This window comes from Chelonia mydas, chromosome 17 (genome assembly GCF_015237465.2).
Source record: "Chelonia mydas isolate rCheMyd1 chromosome 17, rCheMyd1.pri.v2, whole genome shotgun sequence".
Taxonomy (NCBI): Eukaryota; Metazoa; Chordata; order Testudines; family Cheloniidae; genus Chelonia; species Chelonia mydas.
The window spans coordinates 5675048-5692625 of record NC_051257.2 but is presented as its reverse complement, the minus strand read 5'-3'; the positions used below and the strand labels follow the sequence as shown (position 1 = coordinate 5692625).

Below are 17578 nucleotides of genomic sequence, written 5' to 3'. Positions count from 1 at the left end.
GAAGTGTCTTTCTATCCCAGAGCTACAGAAAAACACTAATATGTATCATTATTATGGTCAAGTAGAGCTGGCCTAAAAATTTGCAGCAAGAATAAGCTCTTAAACTCTCAACGGGGTAGACACAGAGAAACATAGGACAGTGAATTCCCCCTCTAGTTTCTCTGATGGAAGAAGGAACTGGGCAGTGAGTTGATTTCCCATCTGGCCTTGTTACCAGAAAGCGTAAGAGGTGGAGGAAATTGGGCTGCACATCGCTGAGATTTTGCATGGAACTCCAACGACAGTTGTTTGTGCTTAAGGCCAGCCCAGCAGTCAATGAGTATAAAACAGAGAGGAAATAAATAGGGATGCTCAGAGAGAGGACTGCCTCGTCTCCCCAGCCTGCTATTCTCAGAATGAGAAAAGAAAGGAAACATATTAGACTCAACGAGCTTTAAAAGTTACCATGGTATTTTTTGTTTATGAAACAATGCCAGGAAAATGTTGTCTAGTAGCCTAATATAATGAAAAGCCTGATACAGCCAAGTGACATTTAGAGTATGTTTACACTGCAAATAAAAACCCACAGCTGGCCTGTGTCTGCTAACTCAGGTTCATGGGGCTCGGGCTAAAGGGCTGTAGACATTTGGGTTCAAGCTGCAGGTCTGGACCTGAACCTCTACACTGCAATTAAACAGCCCGTTAGCTCAGCGAGCCCGAGTTAGCTGACCCAGGCCAGCCGTGGGTGTTTAACTGCAGTGTAGACATACCCTTACTTACTGTTCACCAAACATATTGGTTACCTGTACTTAAAAATCCTAGATATGCTAACTGACCACTATGCCTGAGCTGAGGCTGAAAGGAAATCTGGCCTCCCATGTTAATTCCCTTGTAAATGCCAAGTGGCAGGAGGAGAAAGAGTGATCTAACTATTCTGTCTGTTTAGTCTACTACATTTCTAAATTCTTCTGCCTCTGCTCAGTTACCTGGCGGACTGTGTAACAAGAATATACATAAATAACCATTTTTCAGCCACAGGTCAGATATTCTAGTCTCCTAAAATACCCAGGATTCTGAATTGTGTGTGATTAGCAGCCTGCCAAATGCAGGTTAATTAAAAATATATTTTATGTAGTGAAAATAAGCCACATAGTCTTGTTAGCCAACCAGATTTGAGATTTAGATTCTCATTAGGCAAATCATCTTTCAAACAAAACCACACACACACCTTTCTTAACCTGTTTTGAAACATTTTCAACATTTCATTAACCACCAATCAATTACATTAAGCAGTTTTCACAGAATTCTGTACTGCAAAACATCTGTGATTCAAGGAGCATCTTAACTGGCTGTTCAAAAAAGGAGTTAATTAAATTTCTGCAGACTTCACATTAATTAATCCACATGTATAACTTGAAAGATCATAAGGGCAAAAGGGGTTTACTGCTTGATAATCTCACTCTTATATGATCAGAGGTTCTCAACTGTGTTTTTAGCCTTACAGTGCCCCGGGGGTTTGAATGGTATCCCTTATTGCCTGAATGTAAGGAAATAAAAGGGTAAGTGTACGTGTGTTGCTACTTGGTGGAACAATCATCAGCATCTTCCCAAGCAATTGTGATCTATATACACCGATAGTTACGGAAGAAATGTTCTCAGTTTCCATGTGCTTTTATTATAATATTTGATGCAGATGTTTCTTTACCAACATCTGTAGCTATTTCAGAAGATGCTATAATGACCATTTGTCAATTTGTTTGCTATGTACTTTACTTGCATATGCCTTTATATTTTTAGCTCTTTGGAGCAGAGATATCATCATTTGTGTGGTACATTCTACCTATTGTAAGGCACCGTGTAATATTATTTATTCTCTAAATAAATAATACTGTTTATCAAGGAATAGTTTACACTTCCTTTTCTTGCCATCATAAAACATTCTATTATTTTTATGTCAATATTTTTGAAGAGACCACCCTCTTCCTATTCATTATAGTATCTATCACTACTGTTACCATTAACACAAATATCTCTCTAAAAATAGATTGCAACTTCTCATTCACAGCTGATAGCTACTACTTATACCATTAATTATTTTTAGCACAATTATATAAACGAGGAAGAGAAATTGTTCCACATACCCTCGATCCTGCAAATTTCCACAACTACAGCCCTTCCCACAAAAGCAACAAGGAAATTAGATAGTTTTATCTTTCGATTTAACAGATATCTGGAAGTCTAGTCAGATATAGTGGCAAATTCAAATATCATCTGTTTTAAACAACCATAAAGGACTCTATTTCTGAAGTAGTACAGAGCTGCACCCTAGATTTCAAAATATACATATAGTCTCAAACTTTGAGCCCACATACAGACTTCTAAGCAGCTTCAGAATTTGTTTTTTTCGCTTTTGATTTCTAGAAGAACCGTAAGAAATGTGGAGGAAAAGTTGATACATTTATCCAGAAATATGATGTGCTACAACACAATTACATAATTCTCAAATTTTTGGAATCCTTCCACTAGAGAGCATTTCACCCTTTTGTGTCCTCTAAAAACCCCATCACCTGATATGGATACCTCATTTTCCATATTAATTTTATTTTTTAAAGCTTGGCATTTTAATAATTAATTAGTTAATAATGCTGCTATTGTGCACCCATTCATTATCTAACTTAGTTCACCATTTTTTTCTTGCCTTCCATAGTCCTGAACTAAATTAATCAAACTCTTTATTCAAGGTGACAATTGTGAACTAGATTATAAATTATTTTAAAACCAACAATTACTTAGACAGAAGTTAAACAGAGACTTTAAAATCTGAGACCCCTGTGTCTTGCAAACTTAAGAATTTCAAAAGACTTAATGAGACCAACTTCATAGGGTGCATCTTTGTTCTTTCAGGAATAGAACACAAAAATTACAGTATTTGCTCCCAGTGCCAATGACATTCCCAGAAAAGTACAATGAGAGAAAGTTTTTCACATTTACCATGCCAAAATACATTTACTGAAGTCTTTATGGTTTCTTTTTATATTACATAAGATGTGTCCAAATAGGTCTTCAAGCTTTGCACCCATGAATTTTCCCCCTTCACTGTTAATCCCAAACACGTCCTCTGTCTTGTTTTAGATGATCTTACTTTTCCTGACTTTAGGAGGTGCCAAATTTGTAATCCAATACTAGCTTTTGCACCACCCCAAAAGACTATAGGCATAATGTATCAGACCTCATCGACTCCCAAGAGTAAGACTACACAAATTGTTACCAAATCTGGAAACCATAGCCACAAACATGGGCCCAAAGTTTCTCGGCTTCATTATTATTGCTTGAGTAGCCTTCCATACGTCAACAAAGTTATTCAGGTAGTAAGCATTATTTCTGTAAGCATTTGCAAGACGAGGCCTATAGATGGCATATTATAATGCACTGCTCAAATGTTAACCCAAAAGTAATATAGATGTCCTTCTGATGTGAAAGATAATAGATAATTCTCTTATTCAGTGTGGTTTTTTAAAATTATTTTAAAATAAGTAGTAAATTACCTTAAAAACGAGTTGCAAAATGCTTCTCAAACACTACAAATTCTTAGTTACTGTCACTACTTATAAAAAATTCTAGAACCCTAACCCATCTTTCAATTTTTTTATGCAAATCCACAACACTGTCTCCTTCAAATGTGAAGGTCAATAAAGCAAGAAAAGATTTTTATTTGAAAACCAACAGCACACTCTGCTGGCCTTCAGATTTCACAATGCCAACTGAATTTCAGTGGCATGAGGCATTTAAAAGTGCCACTTGAAAACCTCTGAAGCTTTCCAAAACCATAATATTACTGCCCATTAAAAATGAACAAGAGTACTGGTTCTCTTTTGTAAAAAAAAGAAAATAATTAACTACCAGTATTTTAAATTAGTATTACAACTTTTGGGTTGTTTTGTAGTTCAAACAGGCAGATGCAAACTGGACCCAGAAGTGTACAGTTAAAATAAAAAAAAAAAATTAAGTCAGTGTTCAGAAAGATGTATACAAAGGGTCAGAGTGTGTATCAGACAGAGAAAACTGGAGCTGGTCATCAGCTCAGGGGTGTTTCCAAAGACGGACTGATTCTTTTATCGGATTTTAATACACTATGCAATGCAAATGACTATATTTTATTCTAGTGCTGGATTACCTGGAGATGCATATTACTTGGGAATTACTTAAAAGTCCACAAAACAAATGAGAAAGAGAGTGTCCTTGGGAGGTTTTAAAAAGGCCGTTAAGTAGCCTCATATATCATTGACGTAATCCAACTTTCCTGCATCAGCCCTGTAGGACTGTCTTTAGGAATATGTCTCATATTCCTTTTATTTTGGTTTAGCTTGAACAACGCTGTTGTTACTTCCCTGCCCTGCACCACCTCCCTCCGAATAAAGTGAAGAAAACTCAAACACCAAAAACTGCAACAGATTTCCAGTGGGGAATTCTGCAAATACCACTGCATATTTCTGAGTCTGCTTCCTTTAAGAAACTTGCATTTTCTTGCAAGTTCTGCTAGGAAAAGTGACAATTTGTAACAATGTTAGAAAATAGTAATCCGTTTTAACTTTTTAGGTACCTTTGCCCCTTTACAAAACAAGTTTTATCAGACACACAACAATTATCAGACAAACAGATGAACATGATTTGTTGGGGGAAGAGCCTACACAGCTCTGTAAAGGGAAATCATGCCACACCAATCCATCAGAATTCTTTCAGGCTGTCAATAAACACGGATAAGGGTGATACAGTGTAATTGAACTTTCAGAAAGCTTTCGACAAGGTCCCTCAACAAAGGCTCTTAAACAAAGCAAGGAGTGAAGGAATAAGAGTGAATGTTCTCTCATGGATCAGTAACTGGTTCAGAGATAAGAAACAAAGCGTAGGAATAAACAGCCAGTTTTCATAGTGCCCCAAGGATCTGTGCTGGGATCAGTGCTGTTCAACATATTCATAAATGATCTGTAAAAAGTGGTAACCAGCACGTTGGCAAAGTTTGCAGATGATACAAAATTACTCAGGATAGTTAAGTCCAAAGCAGACCACGAATAGTTACAAAGGGATCTCACAAAACTGGGTGACTGGGCAACAAAATGGGAGATGAAAGTCAGTGTTGATAAATGCAAAGCAATGGACTTTGGAAAACATAATCCCAACTATACAAACAAAATTATGTGATCTAAATTTGCTGTTACCACTTAAAGAAAAGAGATCTTGGAGACATCATTGATATTTCTTTGAAAACGTCTGTTCAATGTGCAGCAACAATCAAAAAAGCTAACAATGTTAGGAACCATTAGGAAAGGGATAGATAATAAGACAGAAAATTTCATAATGCCATGAGACAGAGAATTGGAAAAGGTATGGAGCAACTTCCATATGAGGAGAGATTAAAGAGAGACTGGGACTGTTCATTTTGGAAAAGAGATGACTGAGGGGGTATACGATAGGGGTCTATAAAGTAATGAATGTTGTGGAGAAAGTGAACAAGGAAGTGTTATTTACACCTTTACTCAACACATGAACCATTGGGCATCCAATCAAATTAACAGGCAGCAGGTTTAAAACAAACATAAAGAAGTACTTCTTCACACAATGCACAGTCAACCTATGGAACCCATTGCCAGGGGATATTGTTAAGGCCAAAAGTATAACAGGGTTCAAAAAAGAATTAGATAAGTTAATGGAACATAGGTCCATCAATGGCTATTAGCTAAGGTGGTCAGGGGCGCAACCCCATTTTCTGGATATCCTTAAACCTTTGATTGCTAGAAGCTGGGATTGGACGACAGGGGATGGATCGCTCAATAAATTGAGTTGTTCTGTTCACTCCTTCTGAAGCATCTGGCACCAGTTACTGTTGGAAGACAGGATACTGGGCAAGATGGACCATTGGTCTGACCCAACATGGCAATTTCTTATGTTTTTAAGTGTGCTACTTTTTCAGATAAAAGCAAGGCAAGACAGAAACATCCTACCTCCAGCACACAAACAAAAAGTGAGACAAAAAAGTCTTCAGTCTTGCCCAAAAGGATTCCACAGAAGTACTCAGACTAAAAGTGAGAGGAAAGGGCATTCCAGAGTTGCAGACTTTTACCAGAAGACTGTCCCTCCAGTCCTTTCTAGACTGTATCATGGGATGAGTCAGCAAAATAACTTCAAGATACCAGATCCTGATGCAGCAGGATGCTTTCTGAAAATCATCTTCTAAACTGGCCTTTCATGCACAATTTCTTTATAGCAACAAAATTTGTCTTTGTTTCTTGAACTAATAAATGTCCTACAAGACCCATGCTACTTACTGTTTTTGGAGAGAAAGCAGCAATTTTTTCTGAGTGAACAGTCAGTTCCCCATTTCTTCGCTGTTGATAAACTTCCAAAGCATCGACAAACTGCACTCCTTTTGCAAAACAATGACGTTTTCTTACCTGTTAGGAAAACATGCAACACTCAAATGGACAACAGGCAAAGGTGTGGCATTAAATCAGAGCTAAACTAGTGGTCAAACGTTACTGTAATAATTTTAATTTTTCTTCATTCTGTGCCTGTTTCAGAAACTCAGTGCATTATTAATACACATCAGTTTAACCACATCTAATGTAAGCTAACCAAAAGTTAATAATTTAAGAAAAGTTACTATAACATTTATACATCTTGGTTATCAAGACAAATATACAGCTTAACACCTTTTTTAAAAAAAATCATTTTGTTTTGTTAAATAAAAGCAATAAATGAATATGAACAATTTCTATCATTTTGGAGTGATATTTTATTGAGCCTTCCTTGGACAAAACAGTTACTGAAATAAAACTATACCATCACCACCACCTTCCCCAGTCACACAACGACTTTGGTAAGCAAAATTTACATCTAGTTTCAAAGATGAAAATGTATGTTTATGTTAATGTACTTGTTAATCATAGAAACCGGACACATTTCTTGCAGAATTAGGATCTACACCTCTTTGTAAGATTGTGGCCTAAGTCCTACTGATTTAAACAGGTATCTGGGCATAGGTACCTGTACTAGCAGATTCCAATGCAGGATGGGAGCCAAGAAGAGGAGGTGGTGTTACAAATGAAAGTTACTGAAAATTATTATATAAATTATTACAAGTTTCTATGATACATTACGCCAGACTAGAAAGACATCCATGGCAAAGGAAAAAATGACTACAGAAGAGAATGGTGGGGGATAAGGTGAGCTTCAAATATCCTAAATTGCCAACAAAATTTGCAACCAATAGGCAAAAAGATATTGTATAATTTATAAATGCAGCAGCTAGTTCTATTGCTGAAATTGCCAGCAGAAAAATGAATAGTATATGAAATAAATAGAATCCTCCACTGCTACTTAGTTTTTCTTTAGTAATTAATGACATAGATATCAGTGATTAGGTCTCATCTACTGAATATCTTCTTGTATTATTTCCCATTGTTATATGTTTTGATAAAACTAGTATAATTACTGTACAGACACACAACAGAAACATCCATAATATGAATGGCAAGGAAAAAATCCACCCGGAGGTAATTACTCTTCAAAAAAGTTAAAAGCAGTTCTCTGATACAATATTAAAACACAATACAATGATGACTAGAGTGCACCTCAGTAATATAAAAAAAATTAAGGCACTTGTAATACCAATATTGACAATGAAACAAAAACTTTAGAGAAATTTCATCCCATGTAAAAAGCTAGTGATAAGAATTTGGCAGGATATCAAGAGGCATTATAATGTATATTAGATTTTTAGCACATATGTGGAAGGGCATTTTCATGCCTAAGCATTCTTTTCTTTGACTTAACATTTAAGAGCAACTGTTGGTGAGTAGGTTTCAGAGAGACAGAGTGTTTAAATTCTCAATGTACTAGCATGCACCAAGTAATTTATCTGCATGACAAGTTATTGTGAAAATCGAATACAACAATGGATTCCTTTGTAACAAGTAATAGTAAAAAATGAAGAAAAAAAGTAATCTAATTTATGGCTGTGACATGACCAAGTAATCTCTAATTCTAGCACTGAAATATTGATATTTGACAACCTTGTTCAGTTATGCCTGGATTATTTTATTGCCAATAAACTTTACTCACCTGCTGCTCAGTTTCTAATAAACGTATCCTTTTCCTGTCTACTTGAAAGTCGTCATTTTCATCTGCATGTAAAGATGCCCATTTCTTTGCAGATAATTTTGAAGACAGTGTGACTTTTGTATTATGTTCTGTAGCAGGAGTATTCATTACTAAAAGTATATTAAATAAACGTAAATAACATTTCCACTCATAAAACTTATTCAGAAAAAATAGTTTAGACTCAAGGTGGACTATAATACTGGTAGACATTTCTAGACCCCATCTTCCCTTATTACAATGCAGTCAAATTTATATAGGAAGAATCATTAATTTAGTATTTTACTACTATGACACATGGAAAAAATGGTTGGGCTAAGGGAGGCCTCCTAACAGAAGAAACATAACAAGCACTGCACTAACTATTAGTTTCCCTTCTAAAATTGATTTTGGCTATATTGATAAGGAATAAATTATATTTTAAATTAAATTGTTGGCAAAATGCTCTGAAGATGTAAATTATTAAACAAGTAATAAAAATTATTGACTTTTAAAAAATTATATAAGTTTATAATTTTTTATATATATATATAGGGGGAGTTCTGTAGATTAAAATAACCCACACCATTTTAAAACGACAATCATATTAACCTCACATTTAAAAAGAATTTGTCTGGTTTATTTTTTTGCTGAGGGAACATACCTACCAGGGTACTGATCTTTTGTGCCAACTATAAACCTTAACCAGAAAAAGATAAATTTTATCTATCAGTGTCAGGAATTAGTCAACTGTGAGTTATGTTCTCTCAACAAATGATATTAAATATAGAACTATGATAAAACAAAGGGTTTTTGTTTAATTTGGTAGTGAATCTTGTTAGAAGAACAAACAGTAAGGGTTCTAAACTGGCAGGGTGCTGAACTGAATGGGAATTGGGGGCACTCAGTACTTCACAAGACCAGCTATTTAATCCTTACAATATTTTTAAAGGGTCTGTCACAGCAGATGAAGCTTTAAAGTTTCTTATATGTAAACGTATCTCTTAACTTTCCATTGATCTTTTGTCATTGTCCCTGCTATTGTGGCTAACCAGAAGAAATTTTTACTTTCAAACAGCAATGATTATATCCTGTTCATAGGTCACATCCTTCTACTAAAAATCATAGGCACTGACTTTCTTCTTTCCAGATTGGTGCTCCTCCCTCCTCTGCTGCGAGGCTCCACACCCGCTCCACCGTTTCCTCCAAGGACCCACCCGCCTCTTTCCACCCCTACTCTGTCCTCCCCACAGCGCCTCCTGCCTGCCTGCCTCCAAACAGCTGATCAGCGGATGGCTGGTGGGTGCTAAGCACCCGCTATTTTTTTTCGTGGCGTTGGCACCTATGACTAAAATCATAATGCTGAACTGTAACAGCAAAATCATTGAAACGGCAACAGATTGCCATCAGTAACAGAGGAATGTGGCTTCATTGTAGAATTGGGCATGAAGAAAGATTAGACTGCAGTAGAAAAAAAACCTTCAATCAAGGAAATATCGAATTACAGAAAAATTACACTGATCCTTTATTTAATTTATGTACAAGTCTGTTTCCTCCAAACTTGTTTCCCAGTATTCCCTATACAACCTGATTTACAACGATGTAGTCTCACAAACTACCATATGTAGACAGAATCACAGAACCAGCGTTAGAAGGGTCCGCACGGGTCATCTAGTCTAACCCCCTGCCAAGATGCAGGATTTGTTGAGTCTAAACCATCAAAGACAGATGGCTGTCCAGCCTCCTTTTGAAAACCTCCAACGAAGGAGCTTCCACAATCTCCTTAGGCAGTCTGTTCAATTGTCCTACTGTTCTTACACTTCGGAAGTTTTTCCTGAGATTTTATCTAAGAGTTTGTTACTTGTGTACTTGGCACAGAAATTATATGAGAAACCAGGGATGGCAACCTTATTCCAATAAATCTCTCATCTGTGTCAGTCAGGTTTGTTTATTATTATTATTTAAAGGGATACCACCAACTTGAAATCTAGGGTTTTTCCTTTTTTTTTTTTAAAAGGAAAAAGTATTTTCAAGTACTACACCTATTCTAGTCCCCTGCCAATTTTTTATGGTTTTACAAATCACATCTTCATATTTTCTCAATGCTCTTCTACTCCCTGTTGCCAAGTGAAAGTCCCACAGTAATAACAGAGAAAAATGCTGCCAATTGACCACGTAAGAGTGCTGTCAAATGCATAAAGAAAACAAAATGAGAAAAATAATCAGAAAAATTCCCCCCTCCTGGCCACTCTTTCACTTAAAGCAATCTTAAGTGTATCCTTTTACAACAATGGGCAAAACACTTTCAGGGAGAAGTGCAATTTAAAGCTGACTTTTACACCGAAGGCCAGGACCAAAAGAAAAAAAAAATATAGCATGTATTTATACAATGACCCTGGTACTTGCTGCTGAGAAAAACTGGCAAGATCCCATGGATGTAGTGGGTAACACTCAATAGCAAGAGCCCTGGGTAAAATACTTCATTGCAAAAGCACAATAGTACTCCTCCACTGAAATTTCCAGAACTAGTGGTCCTGTGAATCACAAAGGGAAAAGAAGAGGAGGATTCAAATTAGGGTGTTCCCAGAACACAAACTACCACTTATCTACTTCCCCTGCATTCCAAATTCCAGAACTTAATATTTAACAGGTAGTAAAAACTATAAAGGTACTCGTTTCTGCGTCAAGGTTTCTTTTGGTAGACTGGACTATAGTGCAGTGCTAGCGACCTGATGGGGAGCTGACTATAGGCTCCTGAACTTCAAACCAGTAAGAAGCAATGCAGGAGAACACTTGCAACCACTACTGAGCATAAGAGACCATAAACACGCTCACCTGTAGGGCTATCCTATGACATATTTTTGATTTGGAAACTTGGAAGAAAGGGGGAACTTTAAAGCCAGGAGCCATTAATGACCCAGAAAAAAGGTGGAGGGTGAAAGCATGATGAAGCACTCTTGATAAGTTATTGACTTGTGTGGCATTAGCAATCATAGCAGACATGAGAACCCAAAACTTGAATATCCACAGGAGATGTCCACCCCCCACCCCCACCCCAAAAAAAAAAATAGAAAGTTACCTTTGTCTGTTGATGGTGTTTCACTTTTTACGGAGGTTGCTGCTTTACAAGTAGTGAAAGAACAAGAAGCACCTCGGTTCACATCTGCAGTAGTGTCATTAGCCACAGCCTGCGAATGGCATCTACAGTGACATGGCAATGAAGTCTCTGGTTTTTTGCACTCCTTTTCACATGAGAACTCATCCAGTGACTTCTCTAAAAACAGGACAGGAGAAGGTCATTCATCTTCTGTTATAAAAGCATAACAACAGAGCCATACTGCAGAAATAGGCTCTCTCCGTACTGTAGGAAAAATCAGATAACAGTATATTTTGTCGGAGCTACAGCTTGTAGTGACTGGGCCCACGACAGTTGCACAACTTTACAAAACAGATATATGGAAGCCATTGACAGAAACCCTACCCATTCAGCTACAAAAAAAGTACAATAGGCCCTTTGAGTTAATACTAACCACAATCTTAATCAATAGAGTAAGCATTATGCAGGAAGGAAAAAGATGCACATATATAGATAAGATCCATCACAGTTCCTCTGAATAGGTATACAAGCCATACTGACCCATAGTATACAAGGTTGTACGCTAGTATAAGAAAAACTGAAAAATTCCTTAATTTAGCAGGTTTTGAGTCCTAGCCAGAAATAAGGACATTATCTCCACTACATAAATAAAACACATGTAAACTCAGTTTTCCCCAATGAAGGCAGCACAAAGTCTTTCAAACAGTAAACAGAGGGAGACTTATTAATATTACTATGTACTAATTTGGGCTTGCACTTTGATCTGGTCCGTTAGTAAATTATGGGTGTAGTCTGTATTGTGTATTTTACTTAGATTATAAGCCTTTTGGTTAGGGACTCCATCTTCCTCTATGTATTGTATAGACTAAGCATACTATGAAAACTCAATAAAGAATACTAGTTAAAAACAATTACAATAATTTACAGAGCTGGAAAACACACATTTTCCAGTTCACAATGTCATACAATTTCAGATAACCAAAAACATTTTCTTTAACTATCCTGATACTTATATTGCCACCTTAATATAACATTCAAAGCCATATCCATTTTAACATGAAAATAACGCTGATTAGGTCTACTATCTTGATTGTCCATAAAGCTGGCACCAACCATTGGCATAAGGACTGACAAGGAGATTTGGATCCATTCCTGAAACTAGATTTCTGAGGTTATCCACAGACCTAATTTATTTATTAATGCAGACAATCCTTGCTAATTGAAACTGGGCATATAGGCATTGTGAGATAACTTACCATGCAGAGACTGCTGCCATGATAATACAGAACAAAGTAACGCCAAACTTTTACCACTTCCTGTGGGGCTCTCCAACAAACAATGTTGCCTGGAATTTAACCCCTTAACAATCTGTAAAGAAAAAATAAAAAGTTAATAGCTCAGAAGAATTAACAAGTAAACGTTCATGTTGTCTCTTTGGGAGGGGAAGGAGTGTAAATATATATTTATCACACTCCCATCAGCGAAGTGCAGTAATCTTCTGTGTCAGCAACAAGACAGTAACTAAGAAAGAAAATGAAGAACATCTCCAGATGACACCACAGAGATTATTTTTTTAAAGGCAAGCTGAAAGTAATGGAATTCGATGAGGTCCTCAAAAGTTCATACTTTTGAAAAAAAAAAAAAAAAATCTCACAGGACCACAAGTGGTCATTAGGTCTTGGTTTTCTCTCAACTACAGACATCTGCAACACCTCTCACTATTCTGGAACATAGGTTCAGTAGTGACTCAGATGGGATTGTCGACTACTTCCCCATATAGCAGCAACACCTGATCAAGGGCTTGTCTACACTTGAAACGCTGCAGCTATACCGCTGTAGTGCTTCACTGTAGACACAACCTCTGCCAATGAGAGGGATTCTCCCATTGGCATAAGCAATCCACCTCCCTGAGAGGCGGTAGCTACGTAAATGAAGAATTCTTCTGTCAATCTAGCATTATCTACACCGAGGTTAGGTCATCTTAACTATGTCGCTAAGGGATGTAGAGTTTTCACACTGCTGAGCGATGTAGCTGGGTCAACCTAACCTTTTAGTGTAGATCAGGCCCAAGTCAGAATCTGTTTATCCTTAATGTCATAGGAGCAAAGAATGATGGCAGGCCATTAAATACTTCCTTGTCATAATTTAAGTTTTAAATGTAATATGTGGAAGATAAAACATCTATTCCATCAATAAAATGAAAACTTACTGGGTTGGTACTGTATCTTTTGATCAAAAGATAGCAGGCATTTTGCTGAAGCCTTCTCCTTCTGCATTTGCAATATCAAATAATGATTTTAATACATAATCTCTAGTTAAATAGGCACGTGCACACCTATTTAACAAGATATTTAGTATAAACGTTTAGGAGTGTGTATTCACCCTAATACTCCAAAAATATAACTGAGCTCTCCCTCACATATATGCAAATACAGGATGTTGTTGCTTGTATTGTAATGGAAACACTGGAGATACTGGAGGTTCTGAATTCATATCTAAAATTCCCTTTTAAACTTTTAATTTACTACAGGTTCAAAATTATAACACTACATAAACTATTAAACCAATAGATTTTAATGACAAGTCTACTTACTGCATTCATCATAGCAAGCTGTGAAGGGTAAGCCTTGCAAGGAAAGACAATCTTCACCCCACCAATGGTATATTCTGACACTACCAAAGACATTGTCAGGGTTCTTTTCCCTTATTTATTTCAAATTTATGTCTGCAATAAAAATGAAAAATGTTGACAAATCAATTCTACCTCAGCAGCTATCAGAAATCTGCAAACAATATAAGGCACCAGATAAAACTGAGTATAAACTGTTAAGGTGATTTGGGGACTAGGTGGTTCAGGATATTGGCTATGGTGGGAATATAGTGCTTTACACCTATAGGTCACCAGTTCAAATTTAGCCCACCTTAGTAATGACAGCAAGTTATTACCATCTGATGACTTTTCAGTAATTTAAGTGATATAATAATAATTACTAACATACTATATGTATTACCTTTTGGAATAAAATCACTCCAACTGGACTTTGGCCAGGATATTGGTTTAGCACCCCAACTCCTGTGAATAACACTTTGGGATCTTTAATAATCACAAGCAATCAGTTCCTCAGTTTTACTAGTTAGCTAGAACACCAAGACAGTGCATCCTGTGGTGATATGGCTGAGAATGGTTTCCAGATAAGATTTTCCATTGTTATAGCAATTTATAAACATTAAAAGGGACGCTATACGTTTAAAAATCAAATGTTTTAAATAAACATTTCTTATCTAGGTTATTAATAATGTAATTATTAAAAGAGAAAATATAATTTACCTGTCACTATTTACAGTGATAACTTTTTGCACATCTCTCACTTTGGACAATGAAAAGTAAAAGTTGAAAATGGTATATAGTCAGTTTCATGTTCAAAAGCTGCAATGTTTGGATTTCAAACACTGAGGGGAAATATAGGGTAGCTTGTTGAAAAATAACTCTTCACTATATTTTTTTAAGGTTGAGAAAACAATTCCCACAGGTCATAGGTTATACAAAAAACTTCTTTTTACAAAGTTAAAATTTGGGACCAAATTTAGCAACATCCCTTTCACTGATGAATTCCCTAACTGAAAGGTCACAGTCTCAGTGGACCACCATCAAAAGGCCATCATAACGATTGGTATACGCAACACCATCATAAACAATCTCGCAGGAAGGACTCTACCTACCAAAAAAAGAGAGGACTGTTACCCTCAAATTACAACCTAACCTACCCTGGCCCCCCAAAAAGGGACAGTCACCTGTCCCAGGTTTAGAAAAATTTCCCTCAAATATACTCAGAAAGGCATTGGGTCCCTCTGAAGCAAAAACAATTATTTGTATTGTGCCCAAAGTTTGCTAAACTTGCTTTATGCGAGAAAACAAGGTCCCTATCAGAAGAGCTTTAGCTCTAAATAGACAAATCCAGGGAGAGGGACGCAGGAAGGGGAACGAACCTAGCAGGACGCTGGTCCCCAGCTTATTTAGCCCCAGTCTCTGCTGATATTTTTGTTTTTGCTATTTACAAACAGCAAGAAGTTTTGTATCGATATTGACGCGCCAGTGAAAAGTTTTGTGCCCGTGACATAGGAACTGAACCCTGGTGCGGCTCGGGGGGGTGGGGTGGGGGGGAGGAATAACACGTCTGTTTGGGGGTTTTTGGGGTTTTTTTTTTGTATTCTTTATTTTCTTCGCACACTTGCCCCCACTTAAAAAAAGGGCAAATAGGGGTGGAGAGAAACCCTCCTACACTCTCCTCAACCCAGCAACAGGAAGATGACAGGGGTCTCCCCCAGGTCCCTGACCAGAGGGGAGATGGACCCAGGGGTCTCCCCCATACGACACCCCCCCACCCGGGGGAGCTACTGCTGGAGCACCACATACGTCCCCCCAACCCGCACAAGGGGCCCATCGCCGTGAGCTCTCCCCAGGCCGGGGGAAGGGGGGATTCCCATAGCTCCCCCGCGGGGGAAGGAAGTCGGTCTCCCACAGCCCCCTCACAGCGAACGCCCGCCCCGCCTCCATTTTGAATGCAGCCCCCCTCCCCGCCGGCAGCTGGCCACGCCTCCCGGCCCGTGTCCAGGGTGTGGCGGGAGGCCACCCCAACTGCCCGGGCCGGTTACCTCAGAGAGCCGGGGGCAACTCCACCCGCGCGTCAGTTTCTTCGAGCCTTCCCGCCTCCAGCTCAGCCGAGCCCCCCCGACAGCTTCCACACACCAATCACAGCCGACAGGAAGGCGCTCCGCCGCAGCCAATCAGCAGCCTCGTCGGCCAACGAGCTCCCGCCTCCGCCCTCACCGCTGGAGCCAATCACGGAGGGCCATACTGGTGCCCAGCAGGTTTCTTTAGTTGCCTAGGTAACCAAGCGCAGGGGCTGGGGCTGATCCCTGCCCCGCCTAGTCTCCTTTTCCGGCGGGGGAGGGGCTCCTCCCCTGAGGCTGAGACCATAATGGCCAGGGTGTGCTAGCATCAGGGCCACATCGACACACTGGCCCTGCCCCCACTCGGCCAGGGAGTCTTCACAGCACTGGGCCGTGCTGGGTCACAGCAGGCTAATGCCGGGACCTGCCTTCACCACCCTCTGGGCCTGCAAGGTCAGGGCGAGGTGGCACAGCCTGGGGCCGGGCCCCCACAAGAATTGTACAGCGCAAGGCAGTGCTGGGCCGTCACTGAGTGCAGGGGGTGACACTCATCCAGCGCGAGCCTCCTGGCCTCACAGCCTTGCAGAGTTGGAGTTGATTTGTAATTGCTGCCACTTGCGCCAGGTCCTCGCAGTCAGTCATTTGCCATATTAGGTTGCAGTGACATCTAGTGGGACATTGGTCTGAAATGCTTAAGTGTTCCATGCTGGGGCAGACAGGCTATGATTTGCTTCTGTAAGTTAAGGGGTTTGTGTTGATGGCTTTTCCCCCCCCTTAAATACTCATTATTTCCTCTGCACACCTGAGGTCCACATGCATAGACAGGCCCACTATCTTGTTCAATATATTTAAGTTTACTTGGTTTTGCATTGTACTAAGTATAAAGACAACTAACTATTCCAGCTGTTTGATTCAGTTATTTATACAGCATCCTGCTTTACAGGCAAATAAAAGACATTTCTGTCCTAACCTTAACTGTAAGTAGGGAGAGAGAGAGCTAGGAACACACACTGGCAAAAACAAACAAGAGGGCAAAGTCAGTGCTAGTGCTGAGGAAGGATACGTCCTATCAATCCATCCATTTGTTGACTAGGTCTGTAAAAATATCTTGATATTACTATTTGAATAGCAGTAAATATACTAACAACTATGATATATGCAGATAGCTATTTGATTAACCAGACTTTGTGACATATCTGTCTTGCACCTGTTCATGCTCTAGCCATACCAGGTCTTCCCTATCCACTTTGGCCAGTATTTTATGTAGTGCCTCAGGCTCCCAACCCATGGAAGTTATTAGCCTATATGATGAAAGATCAAACAAAATACAGACTATAATACAAAACAGTTACAAAATTCATATACTAGTAATATTGTTGTTCACTTTTTCATTTTAAATAGTTACTAGCTATGTAGGGAGTGGACGGCTCAGGGACTGGCAAAAGGATACATAAATGATGTTAGTTTAAATCAAGCCCAAATCACTAGTAACCAAAAGTCTTGGTGATTTGAGGACTAGTTTGTATCCTATGTAAAGTGAGATATTGTTCCACACTGGTTCTTAAAAGTGACAACACATCAAAACTGACATGCTTGGAATAGAGCTGCCATGTCAGCTTATTGCAGCGCAGAGTTGCGTCTGAAGTAGGTGTGGCATTTTAAACACATGAAATTTCAGGCACACAAGATAATGCATCT

At 38.6% G+C, this 17578-nt stretch overlaps 1 protein-coding gene across 6 annotated transcripts in view; it reads right to left on the bottom strand.

Moving 5' to 3' along the window:
• Window positions 1-16390, bottom strand: part of BRIP1 (BRCA1 interacting helicase 1) — a 130600-nt gene extending 114210 nt beyond the window's left edge. Inside the window, exons 1-7 of one of the 6 annotated variants that reach the window (XM_037880367.2) lie at window positions 15863-16387; window positions 14538-14925; window positions 13803-13934; window positions 12466-12577; window positions 11192-11386; window positions 8098-8246; window positions 6303-6428 (exon numbers count right to left, since the gene is read on the bottom strand). In XM_037880367.2, the coding sequence (XP_037736295.2) occupies window positions 6303-6428; window positions 8098-8246; window positions 11192-11386; window positions 12466-12577; window positions 13803-13895 (675 nt within the window). In that variant the 5' untranslated portion in view covers window positions 13896-13934; window positions 14538-14925; window positions 15863-16387. Of the gene's footprint in view, window positions 1-6302; window positions 6429-8097; window positions 8247-11191; window positions 11387-12465; window positions 12578-13802; window positions 13935-14537; window positions 14926-15862 lie in introns of all 6 variants that reach the window. The other 5 variants (XM_043531376.1, XM_037880368.2, XM_037880366.2 and 2 more) reach the window with 5 other exon arrangements.
• Between the last annotated feature and the right edge of the window lie 1188 nt (window positions 16391-17578).